The following is a 20,453-nucleotide window of genomic DNA, read 5'->3' as shown; positions in this document are numbered from 1 at the left end:
GGGGGCATATGGGGGCAGGGCGGGGGGAGGCTGGGGGCTGTGGCGGAGAGGGATGGTAGTGGGGGTTGCACGGAGGGGTGGCAGAGGATTGCAGTGGAGAGGATGGCGGTGCAGTCACAGGAGGGAAGGGGGTCGTGGGAGGGAAGGGGGATGGCATGGGGTGGGAGGGGCGGCTACAGCGGAGAAAGGTGGAGGGGGTGGTGGGGTACTGTGAGGGAGAGGAGATAGTAATTTTTTTTTATTTTTAATATCATATAAATATTAAATTTTATTATAAAAATATTGAATTTTATCATATAATATCAAAAATTGACGGATCAACTTTCTGACGGAGAAAGCAGTCGAAATCCATTTCGAAAATAATATTAAAATAATTTAAAAATTTAAAAATTAAAATTTAGATTTTTATAATTTAAAAATTATTTTAAAAAATTCAACTTAGGTCAGAAGCTACAAACATAATTTGCCCGATGGTGCACGAATCGAAACTAAAGATCGGGGCATCCGAACGCATCGCAGGGTGTACCTTCACTACAAGACGTTGACAAACGGTGACATCATCATCACCCTGCCGTCTTTTTCACAGTTGGTGCTCCGATATTTAGTTTCGCGATGTGACAGGCAGCAGCGAGGCGGCGATAAAACGTCACTGGAAAATAAGCATTGACTACTTCCACCAGCACTACACCCTAACCTTCCCCTTATCGCATCTTGCAAGCGGTCTTTACTTGCGTGTCTCGTTAGGATACTTTTTACGCTCGAGCACCCCTATCTCACTAAGACGGGCCCACGTTTACAACTACAATGCTTATCCAATCCTGCCTTCTAGAAAGCCATCAAGTTTCGAAGGGCAGCCAATCCCGATCTGTGCATATTAACAAATTCGTATGCATGTTTACCAAAAAAAATAAATAAATAAATTCCTTTGCATTCCCCTATCCGCTGGTCCCTTTGAGGCCCTGCAGATTGATGAATGATTGCGGTCGGATCGCTTTGTGATCTGTGTGCGAAGGAAGGTGTATCCTTTTCTCGTGCGAAAGATGCAGCGCCCCCCCCCCCCCACCTAAAACAGCAGCGTATAAAGTGGGTGTGAGCTTCCAAACTCTCACATACAAAAAAAAAAAAAAAAAAACTCCGAAACTCGCCTCGCTTACGAGCCACTCCTCCCCTCTCGCTCCCCTTAAGAATTCTGCCGCGGTTAGGGTTTTGATCTCTCTCGCGGATAATGGAAGGAGCATTCGATGCCTCGTCTCTAGCTCGCAGACGCCTGGTCGTCCTCTCTGCTCACCTCGCCGCTGGCGCTGCCTCCGTTCCCGGCGGCGGTCTCCCGCCTGTTCTGGAGAGGTCCCCCGTATCCGCCCACGATATCGTGCGGCCTCCAGGGAATCTTGGCGGCTTGTTGACGGTGACCGATGGGAGAACCGGAAAGCGCTACGAAATCAAGGTTTCCGAGGAAGGAACCGTCAGAGCTACCGATTTCAAGAAGGTGGACAACCGTTTAACGTGTCAAGTTTTCATTTTTTATTCCACTTTTTGGTTCTCAAATATAACTTATGGCATTGCTGTGATGCTAATCTCGATACTGTTCTAAAGTATGACTTCTTGGTCATTTCCTCTCTTTTTTTAACTTTTTAATCAATGGGAACCAGTTGTTTTCTTGAAAATCGTATTAGAATTACGATATAGCGTTATCAGAACACGATAAAAAGGGAAATCTTTTTAGAGTAGGGGCAATCACTATTTGCTCTGCATTAAGGGAAAAAAAAAAAAAGCAGTCAGTGACTTACGAAATTCTCCCTTCGTTTGGGTTGAGAATCGCAAAATGAAGTCACAATCTTGTTTGTTTTGTTCCTTTTTTTTTTTTTGGTATTTATTTGGTGAGTTGGATTTGTTTCCGACCATACAATCCTCTGATCAATTGTCCCAAACCCTTGTAGTTGCTGTTTTTATGTTAGCTCTATTACTAGGCGCTTTTGGATTTGAGAAGATGACGCTTGTGGATGATGGGCACAGATTACAACATATAAATATGACAAGGGGCTCAAACTCTATGATCCTGGTTATCTCAACACAGCCCCAGTCCGTTCGTCCATCTGTTATATTGATGGAGATGAAGGGATTCTTCGCTACCGAGGATACCCGATTGAGGAGTTGGCTGAAAGCAGCACATTTCTTGAAGTGGCTTATCTCTTAAGTGAGCCTCCTTTTCACCAACCTTTTTATCAAGATAATTAGATGATCTTATGGATGGAAATGCCTAACCTGTTTCCTTTTGCAGTGTATGGGAATTTACCTTCTCAGAGCCAGTTGGCAGACTGGGAGTTTGCAATTTCTCAGCATTCTGCTGTCCCTCAGGGCATTCTGGTTCGTCCTTATTTCCTTTTCTATTTCCATCACTAAGAATTGCATTTATCCTGCAAGAGATTTTTCTTCTTCTTATAAGATAGAATGAGTGTAAGCAGAAACTTCATTTTTTTTCTTCCAGTTCAGTTCTACTAATAACCATGCCATTGTGATTTTCTCTCTGTAGGATATTATACAGTCAATGCCTCATGATGCGCACCCAATGGGAGTACTTGTCAGTGCAATGAGTGCGCTTTCTGTTTTCCATCCGGATGCAAACCCTGCTCTTAGAGTAAGTTTTCTAACATGAAACTGTTGAAGGAATTTGAAATACATCAGAAAGAAATATGTGTATGCGCTTGAACAGATTGTCTTCTGGCAGGGTAAAAGGTGGTTATTCTTAAGTTTCGTAAATGTACATTTTTTTTAAAAAAAAAGTTGTCTTTACTTTTTGATGGTAATATTTTTTCTGCACTTGCATAACTTATTTCAATTTTTGGTTCACCGTGGAATTTGGTAGCAAAAATCTTTTGGTGCATGTGTGTTGATTTCATCTCAAGCATTAAAGAAATATGTGACGTGACATTTTTGGTGGCAAACAACATACGGACCTGTAGTATCACCTTAAGAACGTTACACAACATGTAAATTTGTATCTAGATGTCAAGCTAAAAATCAGGTTTTATGCTTTGCCGACATTTTTACACACAAGTATACATAAAATATATCCCTATGCATAAATTATCATTATAAGATACAGAGCTTAAAAAGGAAAAAGATTAAGAAAGGATGCCTCTTGCTGTCTCCTTTTTGACCTTTCTACGGTAACAGTCTCCCCGTCCTCCCTCTCAGCATATTCTTTATCTCCAGACCTTGTGTAGTTCATCAACACTTGCAAGTGGTTTTATTAGCTGTCTTAAATTCATGTAGAGTTTAAATTTTGGCAATATTGTTGCCATTCAATCCATTCATGAAGCTGGGATGAATTCCTACATCGATCTCATCTGCACATCCTTTTTGTTCATGTAGGGCCAAGATCTTTATCAGTCAAAGCAAGTAAGGGACAAGCAAATTGCAAGGATAATTGGAAAGGTACATCTTGTATTCTCCTTTTATCTCAAAGAAAAAAAAAAGTTCAACGTTGTGTTGGTCTTGATTACTAAGAGTATATTGATAAAGTGCAGCAGATTTTTTGGGTGTCATAAGATTAAGCTCTGTATGCTTGATCATGCAATCCTATAGCCTATTTAGCCTTGACATGTGATTTTTGCAGAGTGATACTTGTTGCTTTCTTGTATGTCAAATAGATTCAAGAATATCAAACTACTGATGGTAAATGATCTCATAACTGCAGGCACCAACAATTGCAGCTGCTGCATATTTACGGATGGCAGGAAGGCATCCTGTTCTTCCATCAAGCAATCTTTCATATTCAGAGAACTTTTTGTACATGTTGGACTCATTGTAAGTTTTTGCAACACCATTTTTTGGCTCACATTTTCAAGAATCATTACTGCACTATGTTCACATTTTAAATTTCCTTGAAGCATTAGAAAAATAACAAAAGAAAATTTTGCCTTATGGTCAACGAATTTCTTTAATTTGTCTTTAGTAGAACAACTGATTTTGATACCCATGGAACCCCTCTCCATGGTTGACATTTTCTCTACTATATTGCAGGGGTAACAGGTCATATAAACCTAACCCTCGACTTGCTCGGGTTCTTGATATTCTTTTCATCCTGCATGCTGAACATGAAATGAACTGCTCCACAGCTGCTGCTAGACATCTTGCTTCAAGGTATTTAATCTGAACTTCGAAATTGTTAAAGATTGAGGTGGTTGCATCTCATTTCTGGTATTGTGTTTATAGTGGAGTGGATGTCTTCACTGCTCTTGCTGGAGCTGCTGGAGCTTTGTATGGTCCACTCCATGGCGGGGCAAATGAGGTATGGCATAAATTCCTGTACTTTGTTATTATTATCTTGATCTGGACATCATTGATCATGCTCAGAAAATCCATAGATTTCTGCTGGCATAAGCAACAACTTCTATATTGCAGTTCCAGCGTGCTGCCCCTTTGTGTTGCACTTCTTATTGCCTGTTTCTTATGCATCTATAAAAGAAATTCATTTGTTTCAACTTTCAAGCTTTTGAATGAGCTATAAGAAGCTCAGTTTTCCTTCCTTTTGGGAGCAGCCTTATAATTTATTTGGCCATGGGCCCATGGTAAACTTAGAACCTTAAAAGGTGAACAGAACATCTAACCTGCTAAACATTGTTTTTGCGAATGCCAGGCTGTTCTTAAAATGCTGAATGAAATTGGGAAAGTTGAAAATATTCCAGAGTTTATCGAGGGAGTGAAGAACAGGTGAACCTTGTTTCTGCCTTTTCTTTAAAGAATCAGAAGTTGTTGTTTATGTACTTATCATGGATTTTCATCAGGAAAAAAAAAACAGTATCATGGATAGATAACATTGGACATATAAATTTGAATTATTGATTGAGTAATGTTGATTTGCTTATTTCCATTTTGACTATGTGAATGCATAGGAAGCGGAAGATGTCAGGTTTTGGACATCGTGTGTACAAAAACTATGATCCTCGTGCTAAGGTCATTCGCAAATTGGCGGAGGAAGTTTTCTCAATTGTTGGACGTGATCCTCTGATTGAGGTTTTAAATTTTCTTCTTTTCTACATTAAATGATATATTCCCATCTCATTTTACTTATTTTTAGATGACACTCAAGATAGTAACCAAAATTTATGTTGGAATTTGGAAGGGTCAGACAACAAAACTATGTTTTTCAATCTTGTGCTTTTCTGGTGCTATTGTTTTGTGATGGACTTAGGAACATGGTTTTCAACCTTTTCTTAATTGTATAACAAAGTGTCTTAATGGTTCAGCAGTAATTACTGTCCTAACTGCCTATTTGTTGCTCATGGGCTATAGGTGCAGAATTTATTAGAATACAAGTCATCATGTGGAGAAAAATTTCTGCTACCTGAGATTCCTTTCTACAGGGTGCAAAAGGATTGAGTAGCATGAGAATGAGATAGGAAAGCCTATTCTTTCTTTTTATTGATAAGTATCAAGATTGATTTTGTTTTGTGCTAACTCAAGGTTTTAAGTTTCAGCTGAAACCAATCTGAAGCTGATGGAAATTTTCAGTTTTGGACAAAACTGACTGATGTTGTTTTTTTAATTTTTTTTTGTTTCACTAGAAAATATGTATTTTTTTTTCTAAAATTTGTCAATACAGTTCAACAACACATTTATGTAGGCTCTAATGATGGGATCCATGTTATTTTGGTCCAAATTTTATTATTGAAGTGGATATGGTGCAATTTTGATTTGTATTTTTTAGGTTTTAAACACCATTGCAATATTTAGAAGATGTTTGTACATTTCTAGGAGCTTTGAAGTTATTATGGAGAGTGCGATGTGTAATTAATTTTATGTTCTTGTATGCTTCTCCTATTGGTTTGTGCATGATTTGAGTGATATTTCATATTTTACTCCATATATTAATACAGTCAGGTGATATGATTAATACATTAAGCTTCAATAAAATTTAATTGTAGCTCAATACTATGCAATAATATAAGGTATGAGTCTAGATAACTTAAAATAAAATAAAATGCTATGAAATAACTTGTCTTGAATTATTTTATTTTTATTTTTTTTCCTTTTTTGAATTTTTTTTTCCTATTGTTTGATTGAAAATCCGAAACTGGGAGTGAAACTGCCAAAACTGAAACCCTACCAGCTGGGATCAAAATTGAAAGTGAAACCGAGTTTTAAAACCTTGCATTATCAACTATCATCAGTGTAGGTAGTGAATTCGAGCAGGACATCTTGTTTGCTATATGTATGATTTCATGTTTGGACATCTTTTAAGCATTAATACATGTTCTGACCTAGAATACAAGGTTGTTGATGATTTATGCCAGAAGTTTGCAAGTGCTCTCTTCTGTCTTCTTTTGACCTACATATATGAGTGTGCATGTTTTCATGTTTTAAGCTCTTAACAAAGTTCCCTGCATTCTTTTTTCTTTTTTTATAACTTACTAAAAAATATAAGCATATTTATAGGTAGCTGTTGAGTTAGAGAAAGCTGCACTGTCAGATGAGTACTTTGTTAAGAGGAAGCTTTATCCTAATGTTGATTTTTACTCAGGCCTAATCTACCGGTATGTTCAGCAGAATTGTTCTATTTCCTCTTTCGGTGTTGCATCAAGAACTAAATACATGCTATTACCTTATCAGGGCTATGGGATTTCCAACAGAGTTCTTCCCTGTTCTGTTTGCTATCCCTCGTATGGCTGGCTACTTGGCGCACTGGCGGGAATCACTTGATGATCCTGATACAAAGATCATGAGACCACAGCAGGTTAGTATATAATACACAAAAAGGTCATGAGAATCAAATGGTTTTCCTTTCGTATCATTGAGATTGAAATTTCCATGTGATCATGTGACTTGGTGTGAAGAAGATGAAACATTGATTGCACATATGAGTTGTGTATTATTCTCTGGCACTAAACACTGTTCTTTTGAGAATACTGAGAGCAATTCTTCAACTCTTGTTATTATTTTCCAATTTTCCCCCAAATCAGCATTTATCACATAACTTTTTGATGCCAGGATGGTTGTACACTCCACTAGATTCTTATTTTCTCTAATATTTTATTTAAGTTGTTGGTGCTTGTATACTTGTTGTAAGATCAAAATCAGGTTGAAGTTGACATCCAGATCAATCATTTCTTTTCTTTTTAAAGCAAGACATATTGGCAGATCTAGTGTGTCAATATTGCACATCAAGACTGATAACATTTACTGTGCTCATTGAATTTTTTTTCTACCTGTTAGAAAATGCAATTTTCCAACTATATGCTAACTGACCTTAACTTATGTCTGTCAAGATACATAAATTTACTGGTTTTTCAGTTCCCCTGTCATGATTAACTGGTGGACTTGAACCAAAAACATCATTGTTTCAGGTTCCAGTTTGTTTGTCATAAAGATGAATGTGAAGCATCAGACATGCTGCAGGAGGAAAGTCCTAGTGTGAGCGCTGAGTCAAATTAACCAGTCATATTTCCTTTGTCATGAACAGCAGATGAGGAGTTTGGATGTATACAAGGTGCATTAATAGAAAGGAGAACTCTGTATGAAATTTGTCAGGTGTATCTTGGGCTTAAATTTCTAATGGACAACCTCAGGTTATAAGAAGGAAACAGTACTAATTCCAGTTTACAATTATATATCTTGTTGCAGACAGAGTATGTGATATGGTAAACGGTCTTGAAATGCATGAAAGGGAAAGGCAGATAGAAGCTGCATCTACACTTTCACTGGTGGAAGTCTGTTAAGAAAGGGGTCATCTTGACTATGATGCATTTGTGCATAACAGGTGTACAATGCTTTTAGGATCTTTTTGGTGACTAGTAGAACCTTTTGAAACTTATAGAATAGTGCCTGCTGAAAGATGTATCAGATGTGGCCATAGAAGTGCACACAAATAAAGAATGAAATTTTGTGACTGTTATGTATTTAAGATGACACCAAGGGAAGGAAGTTCTGGAGCTGTGGCATGATGCTTTCAAAAGAGGGACCTAATCAAAATGAAGCTTGACGTTCATAAAAATAACCACTATTGGTCACAAACTAGATGGATTTCCCAATTTCTGATTTAAAATGAAAATAGATAGGTGTGAAATTAGTGTTGCACATCATTTGATGTAGCCTTCTACATTTGTTTTGTAGACAAATATCTGATAGAAAATCTAGAATTGAATGAAGATAGGTGGTTTTTATTCTTGAAGACTAGGTACTTCGTAGAGAGATGCATTAATTCATACTGGTGGAAAATGCATTTGTTTATGATTCATTGAAGGAATCATCCTGACCACCTTTTGGAAGGGAAAACTGATATTTGGGTGGTGCAGTTAATAAAATGGAACCATTTTAATGTTCTATCATGTTAAAAAGTTGCCAACTGTTTGCAATAAGATAGTGGTGCTGACAATTATGGGCTTAAAGCACAAATATGATAGTTGCTGGAATGATAATATGCAACTATATTGTTTCTTTTAAGGTTCTCAACTCAGTCCCTTTTCATCTCATGTCACCTCACGTCATCTACCTCCCTTGGTGGTGGTGGATTTCTATTTTTTTTCTTTTTTCTTTTTTTTTTGTTTTTTGTTTTCTGGGGGCTCCTGGGGTGGTGTTGTTTTGGTGCTTGATGTTATATTTTGTTAACTATTCCTTGTTCTAATCATTTACCACATAATGTGAAATCCACTATAGCAAATGTGCCAACAACATGGTAACGCATGAAAAAGAAACTCTCTGGTGGTGGTTATTTCTGCTTTTATTGCAGTTATGTTGCACATATGACGACTTTCATATCATTATAGCGGCCGTGTTATTTGGTTGTATACTTGTATATATGTTATAACATAGCAACTGTTGTAACAATCATAACACTAATCATTGTTTTGAAAGACCATGGGTTAAACTATGCATATGTGACATGCACCAGTTTCATGTCCACTACCTTCATCTTGAATTTTCAGAAATTTTTAATTAACTTTGCTATGTATCAACGGACCTTCTCTCTCAAAAACCCGTCAGTGAAACTATCTTGAATATCATGACAAATTTATGCATAGTTTTTAGGACATCCAAGATGCTTTGCAGATTTTTTGATTGTAAACATGTTATAACATAGAGACCATTATAATGCTATACTGTTTGTTATCGAATAACAGATTAGGACCAGTTAAGCTTCAATTTTCAGCACCTTTCGATATAATTTATTGTGTATTTATGTATCCCCACCCTCCTCCCCCCCCCCCCAAAAAAAAAAAAGAAAACGGAAAAAAAAAGAAAAAGAAAAAGAAAAGAAAGAAAAGCAAAAAGCAAACTCTCTTGAATTTTTTTTTTTTTTTTTTGGAATGAATATGAGAAACGTTATTATCTGTTTTTGTCACTATCTTTGGTGGGAACCTGGCAGCCAAATAAGCACTTGTTCTCTTTGGTAAATAAGTTTCCTTGATATATCAAATGACTGCACTTTGTCTCTGACATCTTGTTTCTTCTCACCTAGGTGTATACTGGTGTCTGGCTCCGTCATTATGCACCTGTGAGAGAGCGACTGGTGTCCAAAGAGGCTGACAGGCTTGGTCAAGTGGCAGTTTCCAATGCAACAAGGCGACGGCTGGCAGGATCTGGCGTGTAATTTAACGCAGACCCACGGCAAATGCTTTAATAATGTAAACTAGCAACCCTTGTGGCAATGGTAGCTTAATAATGCTAGGGCTGAATCTGAAAAGTGTTTAGCCTGAATAGCTGAGTAATTGTTCTTTTGGTCACCATAAGCCCAGAATAATGTGAGCCAAATGAATATTAATATGTGGAAATTTTTTGCAATGTTCTAGATGCAAACTACTCTCTCTTCCTCCAAACCATTTTTGAATTCTGTTTTATGATATGCATTCTTTACGTACATACCTATATGTGTGTGTGTGCATGCGCGCGTGCATGCCTGCATATGTACATATAGATATATATGTAGATATAGATATTCAGTATTTTTTTTGGGTAAAATATAGATATTCAGTAATTTGTATGATGTATAATGTGATATTCAGCATGCATTTGGAATGATGTCTGATGTGATATTCAGCATTTGGTATTTGAACGTTTCTCTGTTGCATTACTTCTGTGGCGTGGTATTCAGTAATTGGTCATGCTGTTGCGGTGCATGGCTTGGTCCTGCATGTAGCCCGATGGAAAGCCCCTGGAGGGCGATGGCAAACAGACCACAATTCAAGATGAGCAATCTTTCCTCGTACTGGCAATTTTGCAAATGAGAGTGGTAAAAAATTAAATATCTATTTAGTAGCCTCAGTTATACTTTCTCTCATAATGCCCTGTTGCGCCTGTATAAAGGTCAAGGTGGAACTTGCAACTCAAAAGGACTTCTCCCATGCAGGTATATCGTTATTAAAAATTTCGAAATATCTTTGCCTTCACGCATCCCGTTTTAAACTTTCAAAGTTTTTCTGGCTTCAAATGAAACTTGCAAGTAGGGGCTAAAAAGTAGCCAAACGGTATTAGGGGACTAATCAAATGTTTTTCTCAATGTTTCCTCAATGGTAACTGCAGAATGATTTGGCAGTCATTATGTGGTACTCGAGGCTCGAGAACTTTTACGTAATTATAAATTTCTTAGGAACCTTACAAAATTTTATCTAAGGCAATCCATATAAAGTTGGAGGTTGCGTGGATTTTATGTGAGAAATACAATCATGAATCGGACGTCAGAGGACTTATTGACAATTTCACTTCACCAAGGGACTCATCAATAATTTCTCTCATGCAATAACCTCGAATGGTTCAACACTTCTACGACTGTGTTTGGAGAACTTTTGCAAAATTAACAGTTTCATAAGGACCTTAAAAATAATTTAACTTCAACCTGATTATTCTATCGAATAAAATTGGCTCCTCCACTCCCAGCGCTCTCTCTATCTATCTATCTACATCTCCTTGCAACCCATCTGACATATTGCCATCTTCTCTCCGTATGCTTTAAAAAAAAAAAAATTTAAAGAGTATTCCTCCCTATTCTTTAGGGTCTGTTTGATTGGGATTAATTTGGTATGCAAAAATAAATCTAATACAAATTATCATATTTAGTATGAAAAATAAAAAGAGAGAGATGATAAAAAAATTGGTAGGTCCATATTTTTTTTTCTGAAGAGAGAAAATAAGTAAATATCATGGAATGTTGGTATTGGATAAATTATTGAGTGGTGATAATCTATGCTTGACAAAAATATTCCTAATAAAGTTGCATATGTAATGTCACACCCCGAACCCAATATCCGGATCGGATACGTGATGGCCGCACACTCCTTAGAGCAAGTCCTAAAGAATATGCAAGGTCAAAAATATTTAATTACACCCTCAACATCCATAACAATTCATTTCAACAATAATTCGTAAAATCTTGCATAATTATAAATTAAATTTTTTTAATCCTCTGATCAGATATTATGACATTCTATTTATTCATCTGCTCACCCGCAATCAAACTATAGCCAATCATGAGCATCCTGTATCTCTGAGAAGAAAAAAAAAGATGAAGGGGTGTGAGCTTTACAGTCGAGTAAGAATTCCCATCTCACACCAATATAATAATATAATATGAAAATAAAGATAACAATAAAATACGAAATCTCATGTTCAATATCCAGAATACTGCAAACATCCATAAATTATCTGTCTTGTCAAAAAGATGCATCATCATATGTTAACGGGTAAAATACTTTTGTTCAACAATTGTTTCATGTCTTGTCTTTCATTTCTTTTTTGATTATCATATGATCTTTAACCTTTTTTCTTTTTGCCTCTGGACTAACCAAGTCTATACCTTAGTCATCATCCGAATCAATTTCCACTTAAAAGCCTTTCAAGACTGTCCTAGGATGAGCTCCCGACCGGCTATCCCACATACAAAAGTCCGTGAGAGACTGTCCCAGGCATAAGCTCCTGATGGACTATCCCAGGCATGAACTCCTAGCCGACTGATCCACCTATAAGCTAATGGGGGTTGTCTCAGGCATAAACTCCTGACGGACTGTCCCAGGCATAAGCTTATGACGGACTGTTCCATATGACAAGACTAGTCCATACCATATTTTTCTTTTTCATTTAATCATTATATGTTGATTTCGTCAAATCAATTCCGACTTACATTATGATCAATTTAAATATGTCATATCCATATAACCATGCCATCAATCTCTGATACATATATATTGACATAACATACTCATGCTCAAAATTATATAAGCAAATAATGGTGTCTTGGATATAGCAAATTCATCGATCTCAAATCCAACGATGCAAAACCAATGATGCAAAATCAATGGTAAAATAGCATATATAATAGTGATCATGTAAAGAGATTCTTATCTTTACCGGTGACTGATCCAAACACAGAAACTAATATTCTTCTTTGATTTATGAATTTTGAAAATAAAATATTCCACTCGACATCTTATGCAAACAATCGTATCTTTTCATGATCCTAATCAAAAATAAAAATCATATATAGAGAAATTATCGATAATCGATCCTAATAACATAAATCCAGGACCTCTCCTAGGATTATCCAAAATTGGGATTTGTCTGAGTATCTGAACTCTCCATTGGTCCACAAAACTTTTAGAGAGAGAAAATTCTAGAGAGAAAAAATTTTAGAGAGAGAAAGTAGAGAGAAAAAATCTTTATATCCTTCAAATGAGGCAATCATGATCGAGATTATCAGAGATCATATCAAGATGACTCAATATGAATTAACTATGATCGATGTTATAAATTTCAAATAAGAACCAAGCTGGGATCCAATCTACTGTATGAATTTCGAAGCAATCTCAAGTCATCATATTTTTATCTCAAGTTTATCTTAGGATCTGTGATGCAATCAGAGAGAGAGAATGACCCTAGAGACAAAATCCATAAAGAGAGAGAAAAGATCTAGAGAGAGAAAATAGAGAGAGAAATTAGAGAGAAAGGTAGAGAGAAGAGAGAGGAAATCTCACTCTCATTTTCTTTTCTTTTCTTTTCTTTTCTTTCTTTTCTTTTTTTTTCTTCTTCTTCTCTTTTCTCTTTTTTTTTCTTTCACGGGATCAGAGGACTCGCATGGTCCTCTTCTTCACGGAATAGGAGAGGTCCTTCCTCCCCTTTGTTCCTAAACTAAGGGCCTCCCCCCCAACTGACCACTACTCTGGCTAGAGGAGTAGTCCCCGACGATGTCAAGAGATCGGGTCTGATGACCGACGACGGCAAACAGTGATAGAAAAAAAAAATAAAATAACATGAAGAAAATAGGGGATCTTTTTTAAAATTTATTTTCAGCAAAGCCGATGGCCGGCGGCAAGGTCTGGGGTTGTGAGAAGATGAGCAAGAGAGAGAGAAGGAAGGATTGGGACCTTACCTTGGTTTCAGTGGCATCTCTGGTCTTGATTTTCGGTGGGCACGGTGAAGGCAATCAGCGACTCCAATGAAAAAAAGAGGGAGAAAGAAGAGAGAGGAAGCCTGATGTTTTCATGGCTTGCTTAAGATAGAGAAGAGGGAATTTATAGATGGGATCTAGGGCTCCTAGAGTCCCAATCCCATTCTGATTCAAAGAGGGAAGACAGACTCTATTAGGAGTCCTCTTCTGTTCTCTTCTTTCTTATTTATTTTTTTTTAAATCTGGGTTATTACATTCTCCTCTCCTTAAATAATTTCATCCTCGAAATTAAATTATGTTGTTTGAGATATGTACTTAAAACATACATTTATCATGTCATTCTCATACTTTCAATAATATTTTGCATATTATTTATTTCTCATAATCTTGTTATAACAAAATTATTTGAAATTTCAAATTCATCCCTGCTTATTGATTTCTCAACTTTTTTTTCAAGAATAGTAACATTTTAGACTTGTATTAACATACCACAGTTATTTGTCCAATATATTTCACTCAAAGTTCATAATTATCTCAGACTACCTATGATGTAAAAATAAAGAAGGATCGAATATTGGACACTCTTCACAATCATCGATTTCTTTCTTCTTTTGATCTTCTAACAAATTTTATATGTAGACTCTCATCTTAAGAAAACTTCAATTTTCTATATCAGTTCGAGTAATAATATTAAATTTAAAAAATATTAGATCTGTGTCAAGATATTTTAGGTTTGAACTAATAACAGAACTATCAAACTGTTAATAAACTTGAAATATCTAAGATTCTTCTTGGCATTATCTACAATGAAATAATCTACTAGCAAAAATTGCACAGCTATGACCAGCTTAGGTCAAGAATCAGTAGCATCCCTAAAATTCTTCCTTATTTATAACTAATGTATTCCATAATATCTTTTGATTTAAAAGATTAATATTTTTAATCGATTTAAACCACCATATTTTTGCTGCACACTCTGATCTTAATTTATTAAATTATATAAATCTATCAAAGATCAATAATATCCTTATATATTAGATAAATTAAAGATAGATCTAACCTTCAAATTTCATATAAAATTTAGAGCAAAATTTTAAGTTTCTTTATCTTTATTGCTCCTTGGGCATAGCATATCAAAATTAAATCTTGATCCACTTTCTATGTTTGAAATCATTGTATAAGTTTCATCACTCCTCAAAAATCCAACATATCTGAAATTAATTGGAGTTTACCTTAGATTTATCTTACAATCATTTAGATAATTTTCAAATCAATCTTTTTTTTAAAAAAAATTAATTTTAACTTGACAAGCTAGAAGAACTCAAGCTAACATCTTTGTAAGTAGAATCAACTTGATTATTTCTTGTAGAGCTCTCTTCATCACAACTCTTAATATTAATCAATAAATCTATACAAAATCTTATCCCTCGTATAAGTCATTCAAAATTTAACACTAGCAAGATATCTTAATTCAATTTAGAAATCCAAACTTTGACTTAAATAATTAATACACTTCACCATCTTCAACAATCACAAAAAAAATTAAAGAATCTAATCCAAAGATAATAATACGAATTATTAAAGATTTCATTATAATGTATATATCATACTCTAATAAAACTAATTTTTTATTTCATTTAACAACAATATCAAAATACCTTTGATCCACTTAAAAGCAAACTTTTGATTTGAAATTCAATGCAACATGATATTTTGAATAACCAAAAATTTCACCAAGATGTATATCTCATATTCTTAAAATAAATTTTAAATATATTCTTCATCAAAAATTGAGTTTCATATATGATCTCTTATAGGTTCAATGCTCAAAAATATTTCTCTCTCATATGATGTAATTTCTTCTTAGACCATATCCTAATTAATTTTTTTTGATAAGTTCAAAATTTATAATACTCAGACAATTATCATTGAAATTAGGAAAATTATCATGATCTTCACCCATATAAGTTTCGCATTTCAAAATCATCAAGTATACTCAACACAATACATCAATATCTCCCTCTTCATTTCAGGATTAACACTTCTCATACTTAGGTCAATCCTACTAATTGAAATCCAAGATATAACTCATCAATTTTATTATAAACATCATATACCACTTATGCACAAATTTTATCATAATATCTATTGATTCGAAATCCAAATATTAAATTCTTTCTTTTATGTCTATTATGTTCCTCATGATCATAGTCTCAAGTTCAAATATCACTAAGGTCACAATCCCAAATAATTATAATTTTAAGATCAAATACTACTTAAGTCATATTCTTTAGTGATCATAACCTAAGTTCTAATATCATTCTATCACATCCTTAATGATCATAACCTTAAACTTTGATATTATCTATCATACTCTATTGATTATAATCTTAGAGTTTTGATATCACTTATGACAATCCCTAGTGATCTTAAACCTGGACTCTAGTACTGTTCTGTCATATCTTAATCACTTGTATCATTGTCTCCAAATGAACGTAACCTAAGCTCTAAGCTCAGATACCACTCTGTCACATCCTATTGATCTTACATAAAGTTTTGATATCACTTCATAATCTCTAGTGATCTTAAACTTAAGCTCTGATATTATTCTATCACATCCTAATAACTTATATCATAATCTCCAAATGATCATAACTTAAGCTCTGATACCATTTTGTCATATCCTGATTACTTATATCATTATCTCCAAATGATCATAATCTGAGCTCTGATATTACTCTATCATATCCTAATCACTTATATCCTAGTTTCTAAATGATCATAACCTAGACTTTGATATCACTTTGTAATATTCTAATCACTTATATTATAATCCTTAGTGATCATAACCTGAGCTCTGATACCACTCTGTCACATCTTATTGATCATACATAAAGTTTTGATATTACTTCATAATTCTAATGATCTTAAACTGAAGCTCTAATACCATTCTGTCACGCTCCGAACCCAACACCCGGGTCAGATACGTGATGGCCGCACACTCCTTAGAGTAAGCCCTAAAGAATATGCAAGGTCAAAAATATTTCATTACAACCTCAACATCTATAATAATTCATTTCAACAATAATTCATAAAATCTTGTATAATTATAAATTAAATTTCTTCAATCCTCTGATCAGATATCATGACATTCTATTTATTCATCTACTCATCCGCAATCAAACTATAGCTAATCATGAGCATCCTGTATCTCTGAGAAAAAAAAAAGATGAAGGGGTGTGAGCTTTACAGCCCAGTAAGAATTTTCATATCACATCAATATAATAATATAATCTGAAAATAAGGATAACAATAAAATATAAAATCTCATGTTCAATATTCAGAATACTGCAAACATCTATAAATTATCTGTCTTGTCAAAGAGATGCATCATCATATGTTAACAGATGAAATACTTTTATTCAACAATTATTTCATGTCTTATCTTTCATTTCTCTTTTAATTATCATATGATCTTTAACTTTTTTTCTTTTTGACTCTGGACTAACCAAGTCTATACCTCAGTCATCATCCGAATCAATTTTCATTTAACAGCCTTTTAAAGCTGTCTCAGGATGAGCTCCTGGCAGATTATCCCACATACGAAAGCCTGTGAGAGGCTGTCCCAGGCATAAGCTCCTGACGGACTGTCCCAGGTATGAGCTCCTGACCGGCTGATCGACTTATAAGCCAGTAGAGACTGTCTCAGGCATAAGCTCCTAGTGGGCTGTCTCAGACATAAGCTCCTGACGGACTATTCCACATGACAAGGTTAGTCCATATCATATTTTTTTTTATTTAATCATTATGTGTTAATTTGTCAAATAAATTTCGACTTACATTATGATCAATTTAGATATGTCATATTCATATAATCATGCCATAAATCTCTGATACATATATATTGACATAACATACTCATGCTCAAAATTATATAAGCAAATAATGGTGTCTCAGATATAGCAAATTCATCGATCTCAAATCCAACAATGCAAAACCAATGATGCAAGATCAACAGTAAAATAGCATATATAATAGTGATCATGTACAGGGATTCTTACCTTTACCGATGACTGATCCAAATACAGAAATCAATATTCTTCTTTGATTTATGAATTTTGAAAATAAAATATTCCACTCGACATCTTATGCAAACAATCGTATCTCTTCATGATCCTGATCAAATATAAAAATCATATATAGAGAAATTATCGATAATCGATCCTAATAACATAAATCCAAGACCTCTCCTAGAATTATCTAAAATTGGGATTTGTCCGAGTATCTGAACCCTCCATTGGTCCACAAAACTTTTAGAGAGAAAAAATTTTAGAGAGAGAAAGTAGAGAGAAAATCTTTATATCCTTCAAATGAGGCAATCATGATCGAGATTATCAGAGATCATATCAAGGTGACTCAATATGGATTAACTATGATCGATGTTGTTGGGCATAAAATACCCTCGGCCGAAGTTTTTGGCAGGGTCGACCCTCGCGAGGCTCCGTCCGTGACTTCTGCAGCAAGGGAGACTCCATCCGGACTCCTACGGGAGCCGGGCTCCGTCCGCGACTTCTGCCACAAGGAAGACTTCGCCCGGACTCCTACGGGAGCCGGGCTCCGTCCACGACTTCTGCCGCAGGGAAGACTCCGTCCGGGCTCCTACGGGAGCCGGGCTCCGTCCACGACTTCTGCCGCAATGAAGACTTTGCCCGGACTCCTACGGGAGCCTGGCTCCGTCCACGACTTCTGCCGCAGGGAAGACTCCGCCCGAGCTCCTATGGGAGCCGGGCTCCATCCACGACTTCTGCCGCAAGGAAGACTTTGCCCGGACTCCTACGGGAGCCGGGCTCCGTCCACGACTTCTACCGCAGGGAAGACTCCGCCCGGGCTCCTACGGGAGCCGGGCTCCGTCCACGACTTCTGCCGCAAGGAAGACTTCGCCCGGACTCCTACGGGAGCCGGGCTCCGTCCACGACTTCTGCCGCAGGGAAGACTCCGCCCAGGCTCCTACGGGAGCCGGGCTCCGTCCACGACTTTTGCCGCAAGGAAGACTTCGCCCGGACTCCTACGGGAGCCGGGCTCAGTCCACGACTTCTACTGCAGGAAAGACTCCGCCCGGGCTCCTACGGGAGCCGGGCTCCGTCCACGACTTCAACCGCAAGTAGACTCCGCCCGGACTCCTACGGGAGCCGGGCTCCGTCCACAATTTCTACAGCAAGGAAAACTCCGTCCGGACTTCTACGGGAGCCGGACTCCGCCCACGACCCCGACTACAAGTAGACTTCGTCCAGACTCCTACGGAAGCCAGACTCCGTCTTCCATTCCGACTGCGGGAAGACCTCGCCCAAACTCCTACGGGTACCGGACCTCGCTACCAACTCCAACCGAACTTCGGCAGACAAGTCTGGACCCCCTGGCAGGCCACAGTAACGGAAAACACTGCTCCACCCCCTGCGGCAGACCGTACGCAGCTCCATTACTCCTTGACAGGCCGTATTAACGGCCACGATTCTACTCCACTCCCTGCGGCGGATCCCGTGCGATTCCACCACCCCCTGACAAGTCACGACAGCGGACGCCGCTCCACTCTCCGTAACTGATTCCACGTGACGAGTCACGACGATAGCCACGATCCCACTCCACTACCCTCCGCAATAAAATTCTCCTGACTCTGGACGGCCCACTACCAGACGGTTACAGGCGTCGCTATCATTCTGTTGCCCCCTCCGTCTATAAAAAAGAAACCCCAGATACGTTATTCTATAAGCTCTCATTTTTTACCTAAAAACTCTGCTAAATTCTCTGTTCGAGCATTCCATTCTTGTTGAGGCAGAGAACTGACTTGAGCGTCGGAGGGTCTTGCCGGAGCAACCCCACCTCCGGTTTAGACTTCCTTTGCTGGTCCCGACGGTGATCGTGACTCCCTCGACTCCAGCTTCTCCGGCGCGAGCAGATTTTTGCACCAACAGGATTGGCGCTAGAGAAAGGGTGCTGTATCTTCGCAGTACCCTTGTTCTTAAAGGAGCGCTCAACGGAACCGCCTCCGATCGCCTCCTCCGGCACCCACTCCTTGTTTCCCCCACGGGATCCTCGCCTGATGCCTTCTCGTGAAGCGTCTGCACAAATACCCACGGCCTCCACAGCCATATCCCGGACCCCGATCACGCCTTTGGTTTCCCAGGCCCCGCATCCTCCAGCTATGATCGCCAGCATGGAGTGGCCGGACAATCGGCCTCCGACGGATTCCGCCAACACCATCTCGGGAGGATTTCGATGGAAAACGACCAACATACCGTATGTATCCCCCAAGCGACAAAAGACTGAAGAGCCCATAACTTTTACCGAAGAAGACACTCAAGGAGTCCAATTCTCTCATAACGATGCGGTCGTAGTTTCCTTGAATATAGCAAATTATGACGTCCGTCGCATTCTTGTCGACAATAAAAGTTCGGCCGACATCTTGTTCTACGACGCCTTTTCAAGAATGACCACTCTTGACGGTCATCTGAGGCCGATTAGCTCCCCCTTGGTAGGGTTTACCGGCGACGCCGTTTCGACGGAAGGGATAATAACCTTGACTGTGGCCGCAGGTCAATATCCAAGGCAATCCAGGGCTCTGGTGAATTTTTTGGTGGTGAAGGTGCCGTCCGCCTACAATGCAATCCTCGACCGACCTGGCCTCAATGCTCTCCGAGCCGTCGTATCGACCTACCATTTGAAGTTGAAGTTCCCCACCGACCAAGGGACCGGAGAGGTCTGGGGAGATCAAGCCCTGGCCAGACACTGTTACAATATAGCCTTGCAAAGAGGCGACCAATCTGATTCCTGCCCCGTCGATGGACTGGATGCTCGCGATGACCTCACCGAAGAGAGGGGTGCCCCCATTGAAGATCTGGTACCAATCCCTTTGAACGACGGGAACTCGGAGCATGTAGCAATGATCGGCTCCAACCTAGGGGAGGAGGTGCGGGCGCGTCTCATTGATTTTCTACAAAAGAATGCGGACGTTTTCGCTTGGGTTCCAGCAGACATGCCGAGGATTGACATGGAAGTCATGGAGCATCATCTGCCGTCGATC

General features: G+C 37.9%; 1 protein-coding gene across 2 annotated transcripts; it reads left to right on the top strand.

Moving 5' to 3' along the window:
• The first annotated feature begins 1,106 nt into the window (after positions 1 to 1,106).
• On the top strand, positions 1,107 to 9,815 carry LOC105040575 (citrate synthase, glyoxysomal). 2 transcript variants are annotated; one of them, XM_010917157.3, is made up of 13 exons: positions 1,107 to 1,486; positions 2,014 to 2,194; positions 2,279 to 2,364; positions 2,531 to 2,635; positions 3,373 to 3,435; positions 3,698 to 3,807; positions 4,024 to 4,143; positions 4,216 to 4,291; positions 4,640 to 4,713; positions 4,896 to 5,016; positions 6,439 to 6,536; positions 6,613 to 6,736; positions 9,458 to 9,815. In XM_010917157.3, the coding sequence occupies exons 1-13, from the start codon at positions 1,226 to 1,228 to the stop codon at positions 9,587 to 9,589; spliced, it is 1,551 nt and encodes a 516-aa protein (XP_010915459.1). In that variant the 5' UTR covers positions 1,107 to 1,225; the 3' UTR covers positions 9,590 to 9,815. The 2 variants fall into 2 exon arrangements, with proteins under 2 accessions (XP_010915459.1, XP_073110711.1); XM_073254610.1 differs by lacking the exon at positions 9,458 to 9,815 and adding an exon at positions 7,347 to 7,498.
• The last annotated feature ends 10,638 nt before the right edge of the window (positions 9,816 to 20,453 follow it).

The sequence above is a fragment of the Elaeis guineensis genome, chromosome 3 (assembly GCF_000442705.2).
Source record: "Elaeis guineensis isolate ETL-2024a chromosome 3, EG11, whole genome shotgun sequence".
Lineage (NCBI taxonomy): Eukaryota > Viridiplantae > Streptophyta > Magnoliopsida > Arecales > Arecaceae > Elaeis > Elaeis guineensis.
The sequence above is the reverse complement of the archived record's forward strand: the minus strand, read 5'-3'. Positions and strand labels throughout refer to the sequence as shown.

Bases quoted from the DNA above. Each gene is read 5' to 3' on its own strand.
- LOC105040575 (XM_010917157.3), top strand. From the start codon at position 1,226: ATGGAAGGAGCATTCGATGCCTCGTCTCTAGCTCGCAGACGCCTGGTC. The intron at 4,144-4,215 runs GTATTTAATCTG...TTGTGTTTATAG, and splicing joins GCTAGACATCTTGCTTCAAG to TGGAGTGGATGTCTTCACTG. The intron at 6,537-6,612 runs GTATGTTCAGCA...TTACCTTATCAG, and splicing joins TACTCAGGCCTAATCTACCG to GGCTATGGGATTTCCAACAG.